Consider the following 14,378-nt stretch of genomic DNA (forward strand, 5'->3'; position numbering starts at 1 on the left):
CAAACTTTGAACTTTCAGCTGCACAAAAAGATGTAAATCATTAATATACATCAGGAAAAGCGAGGGTCCCGATACAAGCCTCAGGAGGGCTTCAAAACAAAACCCTCTTCAACCCAAAATATCCATTGACTGCTACAAGAGATTACAAGTGTTGAGCTGGATGAACACAGCAGAACAAGGAGTCCATTTTCTGAAGAAAGGTCCAGACCAAAAACGTCAGCTTTCCTGCTCCACTGATGCTGCTTGGCCTGCTGTGTTCATCCAGCTCTACACTTTGGTATCTCAGATTCTCCAGCATCTGCAGTTCCTACTATCTCTAAGGCTATCAACTTGACTGATGCAAGGAATTTTATTAAACATGTTGGCATTTTGGCAAACGGTATTGGTGGAGTGACCCAAAAATTTCAGCAAAACATAGTAAAATGCAAATAATGGCCTGATGTAATAATGACAACAGTCCCTATAATTTCTAATCCCGATTAATGCATCAAAAAAAATCTGTTAATTTCCTAGAAATTCCAGGCTATGGTTTTATCTGGTTGACAAAATTATAATAAGAGCAAAAATGTGACATTACAACCTTAACTAAATTTTTTTTATTTTTAACTACAAAATCATTAACGAAGCAGTGCCTGTGAAGTCCTTTTCAAGGGAAATTAGATATTCAGTCATAGGAATGTGCACAGATTCTGCAAAACCAGCATTTTTGCCCACCCGATTATCCTAAAGAATGTGTTGTTGATCTGTTTCCTTAAACAATCCAGTCATTGGGGTATACGGATATTAGGAGGCGCTGTTAGGGACAGAACCCCAGGATTATGACCTGACAACAAACAGGATAATGACAATATATTTCCAAAGCAGGATGATGTGTGGCTTGGAGGGGAACTAGCAAGTGGTGGCATTCTTCGGCATCTGTTGTCCTTGTCCTATTGTGTTATTGGCAAACTTTGAACTTTCAGCTGCACAAAAAGATGTAAATCATTATATACATCAGGAAAAGCAAGAGTCCCAATACAAGCCTCAGGAGGGCTTCAAAACAAAACCCTCTTCAACCCAAAAATATCCATTGACTGCTACAAGAGATTACATGGAATAGAGCTGAATGAGCACAGCAGACCGAGCAGTCCATTTTCTGAAGAAGGGTCCAGACCCAAAACGTCAGCTTTCCTGCTCTTCTGATGCTGCTTGGCCTGCTGTGTTCATCCAGCTCTATACTTTGTTATCTCAGATTCTCCAGCATCGGCAGTTCCTACTCTCCATTGACTGCTACTGTGTCTCCAAGTCCTCAGTCAATCTTGCATCCATGTTGCTACTGTCTCTTCTACTGCATGAGCTGTAGCTTATCTTACATTTCTGTTGTGAGGCACAGTCAAATTACTTTTGAAAGTCCATATACGCTACAAAAAGAAACAGTATTACCCTCAATATGACTGCCCCTTTAGGAATACCTCCTGACTCTTTCTGCATACCTCTTTTTCCCTTGTGACCAGTAATTCTATCACAAATAATTGTTCTGAGAAGCTTCCACATCATTGAAGATAAACTGAGTGATCAGTAATTGCTGGGTTTTCCTTACAACCTTTTTGAACAATGATGCAACGTCTGCAATTTGGCAATCATCTGGCATTTCCTGTGAGTTGATGGAAGACTAAAAGATTAGGACATTGCCTCTGAAATTTCCACTCACATCTTTCAATAGCCTTAGGTACATCTCATTCAATCCCATTGCCTTTTCTTTGAGTATCAACAACAAATCCAGTACTTCCTCTTGATCAATTTCAAACCCTTCTAATGAAAAAATAGCATAGAAGCTAAGAACAGGAATGGGCCATTCAGCTCTTTGAGTCTGTTCCACTATTCAACATGATCACAGCTGATCCTCTTTCCCGCTTTCTCCTCATACCCCTCGACACCTTTAAATCTAAAATTTACCTGTTTTCATGAAAACAGTCAGTCAGTCAGTTGACCCCTACAGATTTCTGTGGTAGAGAATTCCACGGGTTCAATGGCCTTTGGGTGAAGAAATGTTTCCTCCTCTTAGTCCTAAATGGCCCACCCCATGTCTTGAGATTTTGTCCCTTGGTTCTAGAATCTCCAACCAGTGAAACATCCTCTCTGCATCTAGTCTGACCAGGCCTTTTATAATTTTATACATTTCTACGAGATCCCTTATCATCCTTGAAAGTGCTTGTGATACAGACACTGTTGAACCAATCTCTTCCTCACAAGACAGTCCTACCATCTCCAGTATCAGCCTAGAGATTGTCTACTGCATTTCCTCTAAATTATACCCTTTATTAGACAGGGAGACCAAAAGAGCACACAGAACATCAATGTGGTCTCAAAAAGGTCCTGTACCACTTCATTTTTTTTTGTCTGCGCTTTGTTTCTGACCTTATCAGGTAAAGTAGTCTTGCAGTGCAGTGGTAGTGTCCCTACTCCTGGACTGGGAGGCCAAGTTCAAATCCCACCAGCTCCGAAAGGTGCTTAATAACATATCTGAACAGATTGATTAGAAAGATAGGAATTAGTGTACTTCTGTAAGACATGCCTATTTCTGAACAGAAATCCTCTTGCAATGAAGGCCAATACACTATTCACCTTCCTAACTGCTCACTACACCTACCTATCTACTTTCATTAACTGGTGTACAAGGACACCTAGATACTTTTCTGCATCTTCACCTCCCAATATATCATCATTTAAATTATACTTTCTTTCTGTTTTTCATATCGATAGCTTCACATTTGGCTTTAATGTACTACATCTATCATGTGTTTGCCTGCTCACTTAACTAATCTTAAAATCAACTTGAAGCCTGTTTGCATCCTTCTCACAACTCTGAATTTTACCTAGCTTTATATTATTAGCAAACTTGGAAATGTTGCATTTGGCTAATTCATCCAGGTCATTTGTAGGTGTTCTAAATAGTTGGGGCCCCAAGTATTGATGCTTGCACTACTTCATTAATTACTGCCTGCTGTTCAGAAAAAAGATAAATTTAGTCCCATACTCTGTTTCCTATCTGTCAACCAATTCTCGATCTATGCCACCATGTTACCCTCATTCAACGTACTTCAACTTTGCCTACTAATGTCTTAAGAGGGACCTTATCAAAAGCATTCTGAAAATACAAATACACCACATCCACTGGTTCTCCCTTATCTATCCCAAAGTTACATCCTCAAAAAGCTCCAGCAGATTTGTTCATCAGGATTTGCTTTTCATGTTAACCTTTTTTAAATCCCATTAATCTTTTCCAAATGTTCTGTTTTTACATGTTATATAATAGATTCTAGCATTTTCTGGACTACTGACGCCTCTTGTCTCCACGTGTAAATCCCTTTTTATAATCTCTAACTGGCCCCGCGCCTCCTTTTATCACTCTTTTACTACTGATGCGGCTACATGAGACTTTGGGATTCAAAAAGTAATTGAATGTTAGTATAATCTAGCTACATTTGCCACTTCCTTGACAATGTTTACATGGGGCAAAAATCTAGAGCATTCATGACTTTAATCTATAAATAGTTTGATGAACTAGAATTGCTGAAGAAATGTATTTCTCGAGGTTTCACTTGTTTAATATCTTTTACAACCATTATCAAATTTTACGTTATTTTTGCTCCTCAAGTTGCAACAAAAAGTACACCAAGATCTTGTTAAAAGAAAGAGCTTGTATTTATACTGAACTTTTCACATCCTTAGCCTGTCCCAAAGAATCCCATACCTAACTGATTTCGATAATGTGGTCACCTGTTACATAAACAAGGCAGTGTCTCATAAGCATTAAGATAAACGACCAGTTAATATAGATTAGATTCCCTAGAGTGTGGAAACAGGCCCTTCAGCCCAATAAGTCCACACCGCCCCTTGAAGCATCCCAACCAGACCCATCTCCCTATAAGCCACACACCCTTGAACACTACGGGCAATTTAGCATGGCCAATCCACCTAGTCTGCACATCTTTGGACTGTGGGAGGAAACCTGAGCACCTGAAGGAAACCCACGCAGACATAGGGAGAATGTGCACACTCCACACAAACAGTCGCCTGAGGTTGGAATTGAACCCGGGTCCCTGGCGCTGTGAGGCTGCAGTGCTAACCACTGAGCCACCATGCTGCCCTTCCAGAAAATACTGGAATCTATTATATAACATGTAAAAATGGAACATTTGGAAAACATTAATGGGATTAAAAGAAAGGTTAACTTTGATTTATGAAAGGCAAATCCTGATTAACTAATCTGTCTTATGGTGTTGAATGAGATATAATCTTGGCATGGATACTGGACGCCAGGGCTCTTCTGGCACAGTGAATGTGTCCCTGCCTCTAGGCCAGAAGAACGAGGGTCAGGTCCCACATACCATGTCTGCATAAACCAATTCAAAATACTTGCTGAATAAACTTCCTGCTTCCTTTCAAAGTTTGCCATGGGCATTTTTACAACTATCTAAGCAAGCAAACAGGGTCTCGAGTTCACGTTGATTAATCTGGTTACATTACAGGCTAATGCAAGGACACAGCTGCAACTAATGGGGAATGTAAAATGCAGAATTATCTTTTTATCAATTCAGACAGTATCTTTGAACATCTCAAAATAATACTGATCACAATGTTAAGTAAGAATAGATAAAGAATATTATCTCATACTTGTGCAATTTATTAGCATTAAATGACTTGCTGAATAGGAAAATCACTAAAAACCTCACAACATTTTTGCATTGTTTCCAAGGAAAATCAGATTGGAGTTGTGAACTTATACATAAAGCTTTGGTTTTCTTCAAAATTGGTACAGCAACCAGCTAAGAAATTAAAAATACTAATAATGGACAAAGTGCCAGTTAATCAACAGCTATCATCAGGTATTTGCAGGCAGTAATGTGTGTTAGCAGGATGATTAAGAATATCTACAATTACAGGCATAACTAGCAGACCCACCAAAAATTAGCTTACTCTTATAATAAAGCAGGTTCTTAATGAACTAACAAAATTAAAATAACTCAATTTCATAAAACAGAAAAAGCCTGGATCATTGTTCATTGTTATTCTGACTGAATTCATAAAAGACTAATGATCCTTAGAGACAATTATAAATGTGTGTAATTTTGCTTGAATCATGATATAACTTCAAGTATTCCATAGGTCCAGCTTCATACATGCCACCAGATGATGCTCAAGAATTGCCCCAATGTAACTAGCAACCCAACTGTTGAGGATCAGTTTCATAAATTAAGATTGCATCATCAGCTGCAAATATTACAAATGTTGCTGGGCATCAAACAGTCTGAATAAATCAGCGAATCCTTGACTTCCTGTTCATTCTCACATATAAATTGTTAACACCCATCTCTATCTCTCGACTCATTTGCTGTTGGTAAATTGTCAGACTGCTCACCCAACAGACTGTGCTGCATGAGCAGAAATTCCCTTCAACTTTGCTCCTCCACATTAGGAAGATCAAAGCTATTCTCATTGGAAACTACTACAAGCTCCATTCCCTAACTACTGATTCTATTCCTCCCCCTAGCAACCGTCCAAGCTGGCTAAATTGCCAGAAACATTAATGTTATGAACTTCCAAATACAAATTGCATCACCACTAAAACAGCTTATTTTTGTTCTCCATAACATTGTCCAACTCCATCCCATCTTTGCTCATCCACTAAAGGAAGGATGGTGGGCCTGCGTGCCACATGTTATTTGTGGAGCCCTGAGGTTTTCTGATGTAGAGGGTGATGCACCAAAATAATTGTCATGACCTCCAGAGCTGCAGGCTAACTAAAATTCAGCAAGCATAGTCCTCTGAAAAAATGGGACATCAAGAATCAAACTGATCACAGTACAGTTTCTATACTGTAGGGATTCTATGGTCTATGATCACCGATCACCATGACTTCTGACATTGATTTGATCAATGAAACTTCGACCATCATAATCCACCAATGATAAAGAATTTTCTTTGAATCAATTCTGTAGCGCTGAATTAATAATTACTGTACTGCATTTGGAACAATGTCATGTGCAGGAATGGTTGGAGGAGCAAAAATTGAAAAGTCCCAAATTTATTTAAGTACAGAAAGCTAGTAAAAGAGTGCATTCAAATTGAGGGGTCTTTTCAAAAGCTTTTGCAGAAAGTGGAGCATATTTGAAGTCTTCTTCTAGATGACCACAGAGAAAGATTAATAAGGTGGCGGAGTATCTGTGACAATAGCCTGGGACGGTACAGTACTGCCACTCTGTCTCTGCTGCAACAACCTGATCTTCCTGTACGCCCATCTGACTATCGGTCTAACAGCTCTCATTCAATGAAGTCAACATTCCAACTTTTGTACAGTGGACCAACAGGCCAACTCGTCAGCTGAAACATTCATCCAGGCCTTTATTGTCCCTAGATTGACTTTTCTAAAGACTCCTAATCGGTTTCCTACATTCTATTCTCTTCAAAATTGAGATAATCCAAATTCTGTTGCTGGTGTCCTTACTCACACCACGTCACGTTTACTCATTCAACCTCTGTTCTTCGGCCTGCATTTGTTCCCAGTTCTGTAATGCCACAATTCTTCTAAGGCTCACCCAACCTTATCTCTGCACCTCTGGCACTACAACATTCAAGATACCTGTGCTCAGCTAATTCTCGTCTCATGCATTTCTATTATAATTGCTTATACTTAGTGGCTGTGCTTTCAGTTTGAGGCAGAAAGTGCTGAAATTCTCTCCATCTTCACATCTCTACCCTAGTTTTCTCCTTTAAGAGACACCTTAAAATCCACCTCTTTAGCCAAATTTTTGGTAATTTAACCCAACAATTTCCTTATATAGCTATGTCAAATTTTGCTTTGTATTTTTCCTGTGAAGCATCGTGGGATATTTTCTTTATTATTTTAATGGTGCTATGTAAATGAAAGTTGTTGTTCACATTTTACTGCATGGGCAATGTTTGCAGGGCTCTTGCATTAGAATTTTTTGTGCTACAAAGAGGGGTGCAGAGGTTCTTCATTAACTGTCAGAGAATGATTAATTTAACCGTCCGTGTTGAAATGTTACAGTCAAACAAATATTACAGGGCAGGTAAAATATACATAATAACTCCAAGATTCTCAAGAGTCTCACATGCCATTTTTGGTCAGTTTTCTCTCCCAACCTCCTCTCTAGAAAACCACTAATTATTCCCAATGCCAATGCCTCTGGGTATTTTGGCCAACAGGTGCTAAGGTTTGCAGAGAATCACTGTCAGGCTCGGTTGTGCCCTCAACTGACAGACTTACCTTTAAGAGTTGAATGCCTGGCTTTGTAACATTTCCTGAGATTTGGATGCATAGCGTAATTGCAGCACCTGTATCTCAACCCTGGCTAGATCAGCAAGTTCAGCATAGACTGGAATTTGAGGCCAGAATCTTCTGGCTTGTACGTATTGGCAATACATGGCTTTGTGAACTCAGCCGTTGGGAATGTGTGCAGGCTTCTTCCAAATCTTTTCTCAATTAAGATTTACAACAACTTGTTAATGAAACAATCTAATAACTATTCAAAATAATTACCATCATTATGCTCTTTTCTGATAACAATTTAAGTAATTTCCAGTTTGCTTTAAAGAATTAATCAGAGCAGGATTATTTGTTTTCATGAAAGAATCACCAACTTCAAGAAACAAAAGAATACCCACAATGGGACAATGAAGAGCCATGAAGAACAAAGATTTTTCAATCTAAAGGAATAGGTCAAGTATTATGATTACATATTTAAAAACGAGTAAAGTTCATTCCAGATCCAAGAAATTTGTTTGCCTCATTGTGGAACAGGTGTCAGTCCAGTATGTAACTATTCACCTTCTGAAAGTATACAACAAAACTGAGTAAGTGTACAGCACTAAGATGTTTCCAACATTATTACTAGAAAAGAAAAAGCAATGCCACCATGTTTTCCCTTAATTTGGGCAAGTATTCATTGTATTTTAATTACAAGTGTGCACTAGAGTATCCACTATTTAGATCAGATAAAATGAAGCAAAATATTTGTGGGTCTGTGCAATAGAGAAACAGGATTAATTACAACGGTAACATTATGCTTTCTACTCTCACATCTTCACTGGTTGATCACAGGTAAGCTCTGGAACACAAAAGCTCATGTCTGTTCTTCCCATCTTATCCCACAAAGTGTTCGTGCTTAAATTAATTATATTTTCCCCACAGGATGTATTGCATTATCTTTTGAAGTCTGTTAACCTTTATTATTAAAGTCAACTATTTATTTATTTGGGATAATTAAATTGTTTGTAGTGTATGAGGACAATATTCATGTTTTGATTACTTGCTACTATTTCAAACAACAGAGGATACGCGCAATTACCTAAAATTGTCAGTACTGCATCTTTCAATTTGAACATATCTGTCAAAGTGTTTTGTGATTCATTAATAAACCATTAATGATTGTACTTTACTGTGTCTTGTGTTATATGTACATCAGACTACTCCAAATGGTTTTGTTCAGAAGAAAAATAGGCTGACCTGTGGTGCCATTCTAACTGGTTCACTCTGACCATGTCTTTTGCAAATATATTCACACTCACTGCTCTGACCCCAAGGGCTCAAGCTTTCAAAGCTTTGTATGCAATTCTCTTCAATGTGAATAAAATTTGAGCAAACCTCCTAATAAGTGGGAACATTGTACCAACACACTGAAAGGCTACAAAAAACAGCAAACTCAGTAATTAAAAAGACTGAGAAATACAAAGACCATATAGTTACCTGAAGAAGAACATGTACAGGGCAGCTGTGAAGCAAAACAACAGGACCTGTGCAAAACATAAAGATAAGAGAAAAGTTATGCTCAGTGTAAAGAAATGTCAACCACATTCTCTATCTTCTCAAAGTACAATGAAATGAAAATCCAGTGGACAATGAAAATTTTAAAGCTGTAATTCAAAAGAAAGCACATCCAGTTGAAAATTCTAGTATCTGTCCTTTCTTCTGTAATAAACATCAGTGCAAGATTTCTGAGAAGTTAATTTGAACATAGATTTATTTATCAAAATAACTCCTATTTGAATGATTTATTTTAAAATATCCATTCATGTTTCGTGCAGACACAAAATACTTGGCAATGCTGATAATCCACTTTTGAAAAACAATTCATAACCAATATCCTTAAATCTCAAACAAACAATGCATATCATTCACTCAATGATCAGATAAATAGCTTATCTGAAGATTTAATTTTGATAATCTTATGACTCAAATATTTTCATAGTGACAACTATATCTAAAAGTTTCACAACAATCTGTAGGTAATACAAAATTCAAACTACATGCAAAAATAATTTTTATGGCTAATATGTTGTTGTTTGGTTATTTCTGTAAATAAACTTCACATTTTCTCATGGCTCAGACTTAAAAGAGATGGCCTTGTACTGTACTGAGCAAATCATGCTGGGAAGAAGCCAGTTTCAAGCTTGGGATCTTTGGAATCTTCTTGCTAGAGGTGAGATTGGAGGTGGGAAGACCATTTAATTAGGTGGGGTGGTGTTGTGCCTGAACATCACAGCCTTCCCAATTCAATCAAATTGAGTTCTCAGTGGGAGGCTCATAGTTGACCTACCACCCTCACAGCTAATTAAAATGCTTAAGTGGCCAATTAGGGACCATTTAAAACCTCATGCCACCATTTCTGGGACTAATTCAGCCACATGACAGGTCAATCTGTGGGTCATTTCTCACCTCAATGGGTTGGGCAGGTATTGTCTCATGAAGAAAGTTAACAGTAGGACCGGGACACCAGGAAGTGAGGGCCCACAGTGATCAAAAACCATACCCTACCTTTTGCTTCATCAGCAGCACCTCCACAGTTCTTGACTATGGCCCTCATCCCTCATGATCCTCATACTCCAGCAGATGTTATTCTAACAACAGCACAGCCCCCTCACTGACAGAGCTGAATGCAAGAAATACTGGCCACCAATTGCTACGTGGTGCTTTGGTCAGATTTTTCCTTGGAGTCTTGATTCCATGGAAGGACCTGTCATTGCTTGATTGGAAAGGCTTGACTGATGAGAGGAGAGCAGGCCTTCCTGAAAATAGACACCACAGATCTCACTCAGCTCTCCAGCTAGCATGCAATGAATGCCTCAGATAGTTTGTGCTCCTGGTCTTTTCTAAATTAGATGATCAGAGACTACTGGTTTTAACAATCACTCCATTATACAGAGAATCCAGTAGAAGACGTTAAATGTCTACTTCAGATATGTAAACATCCGCAAGGACTCCTTTTGCGTTATTCTACAGCATTCACCAATTGCTGACAGGGAGAGTTGATCCCCTCCTCATTTCTAGTGCAAGTAGCTCAGCATGCTCAGGGGAGAAATTAAAAAGCACGTGAAGCTGATAGGAAGGAAAAGTAACTCAAATCTCACGAGGTTAAATTCTTCTCAAGTAAGCAACGTAGGTGCACCATATCCAATGTATATCACCAGATTAGCTAAGAGTTTTCCTTCTAGTGTAAAATAAAGTAAGGTAGCTCTAGGAAGTTTTAATTTAATCTATGTGCTTCTGCATTGGATTGTAAAGTGAAACAACAGATCGTAAATGCACAAGATTGACGGTACATGTTCCACTGTTGATATGTTGGTAATGATAGACAAGGTCTCAACCTATACTGGTGCATATCCATGTGGGTACAAACGATCCTGTAGCTCTATTCAAAGAAGAACGGGGAAGTTCTCTTGGTGTGCTAGCAAAACACTAATTTGTCAAGAAATATCCCTTATGCGGCAAAACCAGAACAAATCCAGGTTTGGGTGGAAAGTAACAGTCATGCCAAACACATGCCAGGCAATGATCCTCTCAATCTAACCATCTGCCCACGGCATTCAATGTTATGATCACGGCCTTGAAAGAAGCATATCACGCAGATTCCTGGGGTGGCTAAAAAGGTTAGGTTCTTGTTCCGCAGACTTCGGAAGAACAAAGGGTGGTTTTATTTAAAATGCAAAATTCCGAGTGAACTTTGCAGATACAGTAAATTCTCTGTATCTGTGAAATTGCAAACTGTGAATTCACCTATCCTTGCCAGAAAATAAGTAACAACAAAAATGAACATCCTCAGGCGAAAGTCATGTAATCTAAGTTTTTTTTAAAACCATTTTAACCCAATTTTAATGAGCTCCCCCATCATTCAAGGAGCGATGACTGTAGAAGTTGAGATGATGTTTCCACCAGTAGAAGAACTTCAAACTTAGGGACACAACTTTGTTTCTCCCAGACAGTACTGAATGTCTACTCCAGACAGCTGTGAAGATCAGATTACTAAAAGTATTTAAAGAGAAGGTTGACAGATTTTGAAATATTAGAGAGTTGAGGGTTAAGAGTAGCTGGCACTCTTCATAAAGTAGTTGAGGCCTGGGCAGATTGGCTATGATCTTACTGAAAAGCAGACAGGTTTGAGGAACTGAATGGCCTACTCTTGCACCTATTTCTTATTAATACCAGTGAATCACCCACTTGTAATATCCTGAGGGTGACTATTGATTAGAAACTAAACTGATAGATAGATGAGTACAGTTTTAACACTACCCAAGAAGCTTGACACCATCCAGTAAAAAGCAGCCCACTTGACCAGCGACCCATCAACCACCTCTAACATTCAATCTGTTCACTAAATACAAATATATTGTAGTAACTCACCAAGATTCCTTCAACAATGCCTTCCAAACATTCTAACATCTTGAAGGATAAGGGTGGCAAATGCATGGGAACATTCCCTCTCCAAGGCACATAACATCCTAACCTGGATCAATCAACCCTCTTATGATCTACTCCCCTGGCGCTAGATCAAAATCCTGGAACAGCCTTCCTAACAGTACTGTGGCTATTCCTACATTTCAAAGACTACAGAAGTTCAAGGCAGCTCACCACTACTTTCCACAGGACAATCAGGGATGGGCTATAAACGTTGGCATTACCAGAGATGTCCACATACCATGCATGAAGGAAACAAAACAAGTTATTGTACTGAAAAATGTACTTTATTCATTGACGTGCTTTGAAACATCACGTTGTCATGAAAGACACAGTGTAAAGCGATTTTTTTTATTTATTCCTGGAGAAATTGTAATGGAATGGGACCAAAGAAATGGTTCTTTCAGAGAACCAGCACCGGCGCAACAAGCTCAACAAAAGTCAATGTATCTATAGACACCTATTTATCTCTAAGTATAATTGCATCAAAGTCGAATGACAATCAAATGACAATACATACATATATATGTACTGTATTGCCAGTCAACATAACAAGGGAAATATTTCTTCAAAAACTTTTTTAGTTAATTTAATGTAGGTAATTCACAGTTTAAATTGGACTTAGAAATAATTGCATGCAACACCGCTTCAGATGAGAAACAGATCATTGTTATCTTTGGTAAAGCCTTTCTTCTCTCAACTGTCTACTTACAGTCATTTAATATAATATTACCCCATTATGAACCCTAAACAGTTGGAGGTAGATCTTAAAGAACATGATGGTAACCTGACATGATGAAACATGGATCTTAACAGTTCTGTGTAGTAAAGGCATTTAACCAATAATCAGCAGCTATTGCTAAATGCATTTCCGAATCACTCAGGCAACAGTGGCTGATGTTGTGGATTTAGTTCCTGAGCACATCAGAAATTTAATTCTGCCAAGCAGCAGAATTAAACAGATGTTGTTAGACATCCATGATTGCAAGACGATTAGTTTTAATTTTTGTTCCGTGGGAAATTGTTGCAATTCCACAAGTCTCTTATTTTGTTAATGTCAAAATAGTAACCTCTTCTAATACAGACATGGTGACACGATTATTGTCACATCAGGAATTTTAAGTCTCACTACTACACTAGTCCTGTAACTAGATACCATTATTGCAGGTTAAAGCTCCAAGGCAAACAAAGTCCCAACTTTCATTCATCTGAAGATGTAAAACATTCCAAAGATCCTCACGTGAAGAAAAACATTTCAGAACATTTTAACGAACAGAAAGCAGGCAGGCATTCATACGAGCTTTACAGAAAAAAAAAAGACAACACTGAAGAGAATTTTTTTTGACAGTGAATGGAAAAGGTGAAGGATTTTGGAAAGTCCTGTACAGGATAGTGTGTAGTGCCCAAGAAAGTGGAAGAGCTAGTGAATATAAAACAATCCAGTATTAGAGCAGCAAACAGAGCACGCAGGGAAAACAGTAAGAGCAAACTTGAGATAGTGAGAATCTGCAGAATTTTAACAAAACAAAAATCAGCATTGTTAAAAATCAGAGTGCTAAGAAATGCTAAGTAGAATAGCGTGACTGAAGAGTTGAAATTTGGGAAGGAGCAGCGTTTTTAAAAAAACGATTGCAAGTTCCTTCTTTCTTTCCTTTTTCCTGCCTGTCTGGAGAGATTAGAAATGCTGAGGGCTGAGGGCAGAGGGAGTTTAAAGGAGATTAATTGAGATGCTGAAAACTATGAGAGGTTTAGTTACAGTAAATAGGAACAAAGTGTTTCCACTGGCAGCAGCATCAGTAATCAGTGGATATAACTGTAAAATAAAATCTACCAGAGGGGAGTTAATGTTTTAAAATTTTACATAGCAAATTGTTAAATCCTGGATTACTCAAAATGGAATAGAAGCAGGTAAAATTGTAACTTTCACAAAGAAATTGAAATATACTTAAAGAGGGGAAAATGGAGAAAGAACAGAACTAATTGGAAACAAAGACTTTCAACAAGCCAGCTGAAAAATAATTTAGATCAGTGGTGTCCTCCTGTTCTGTAAGATTGATAGGTGAAGCGTTCAGTACTGCAGTTTCATGAAGGGGGAAAAAAAAGTCCTTAAAAGAAATCAGCAATAAGAGCGGGCTGATATGACAGTACCCCATAACTGGAAAGACCAACCTCCAGTTATGAAGACTGGCTAAACTGAAAGTACACTAAGATTCATTATAAAGATATTAGGCTGAGCTTGGTTGTAACTATCCTGGTGAACAACTGAAGACACAATACCCACCTTTGCGGGACACCACTAGTCACATCCTTAAGCCCACTCCGCAATTAAATAAGATTGTGACCTTTTTTTTATTCAGAATTCCACATTTCAATCTACCCATGATAAATGCTTACTCCATTGCCTAAAATGAATGTACTTTTTTCCTCAAAATATTTAATAACCCTGCCTACACTGCCATCCGAAGCAGTGTTCCAAAACTGCACAACCCTCAGACAGAATTTATCATCTCTGTCCTGAAAACATGATCCTTAATTGTAACACAGTGCCGCTAGATCTGGTCTGACCCACAAAAAGAACCATCTTTTCCACATCCACTTGATCAAAAAACCATTCAAGACCTGACACAACTCAGTCAAGTCACTC

The 14,378-nt window shown here is 38.3% G+C and overlaps 1 protein-coding gene across 3 annotated transcripts in view; it reads right to left on the reverse strand.

The window, feature by feature from the left end:
• Window positions 1-14,378, reverse strand: part of tmem135 (transmembrane protein 135) — a 420,432-nt gene that overhangs the window by 159,198 nt on the left and 246,856 nt on the right. For all 3 annotated transcript variants that reach the window (XM_059646563.1, XM_048532215.2, XM_048532214.2), the window contains one exon: window positions 8,750-8,796. In XM_059646563.1, the coding sequence (XP_059502546.1) occupies window positions 8,750-8,796 (47 nt within the window). The remainder of the gene's footprint in view (window positions 1-8,749; window positions 8,797-14,378) is intronic.

Source organism: Stegostoma tigrinum, chromosome 6 (genome assembly GCF_030684315.1).
Source record: "Stegostoma tigrinum isolate sSteTig4 chromosome 6, sSteTig4.hap1, whole genome shotgun sequence".
Classification (NCBI taxonomy): Eukaryota; Metazoa; Chordata; class Chondrichthyes; order Orectolobiformes; family Stegostomatidae; genus Stegostoma; species Stegostoma tigrinum.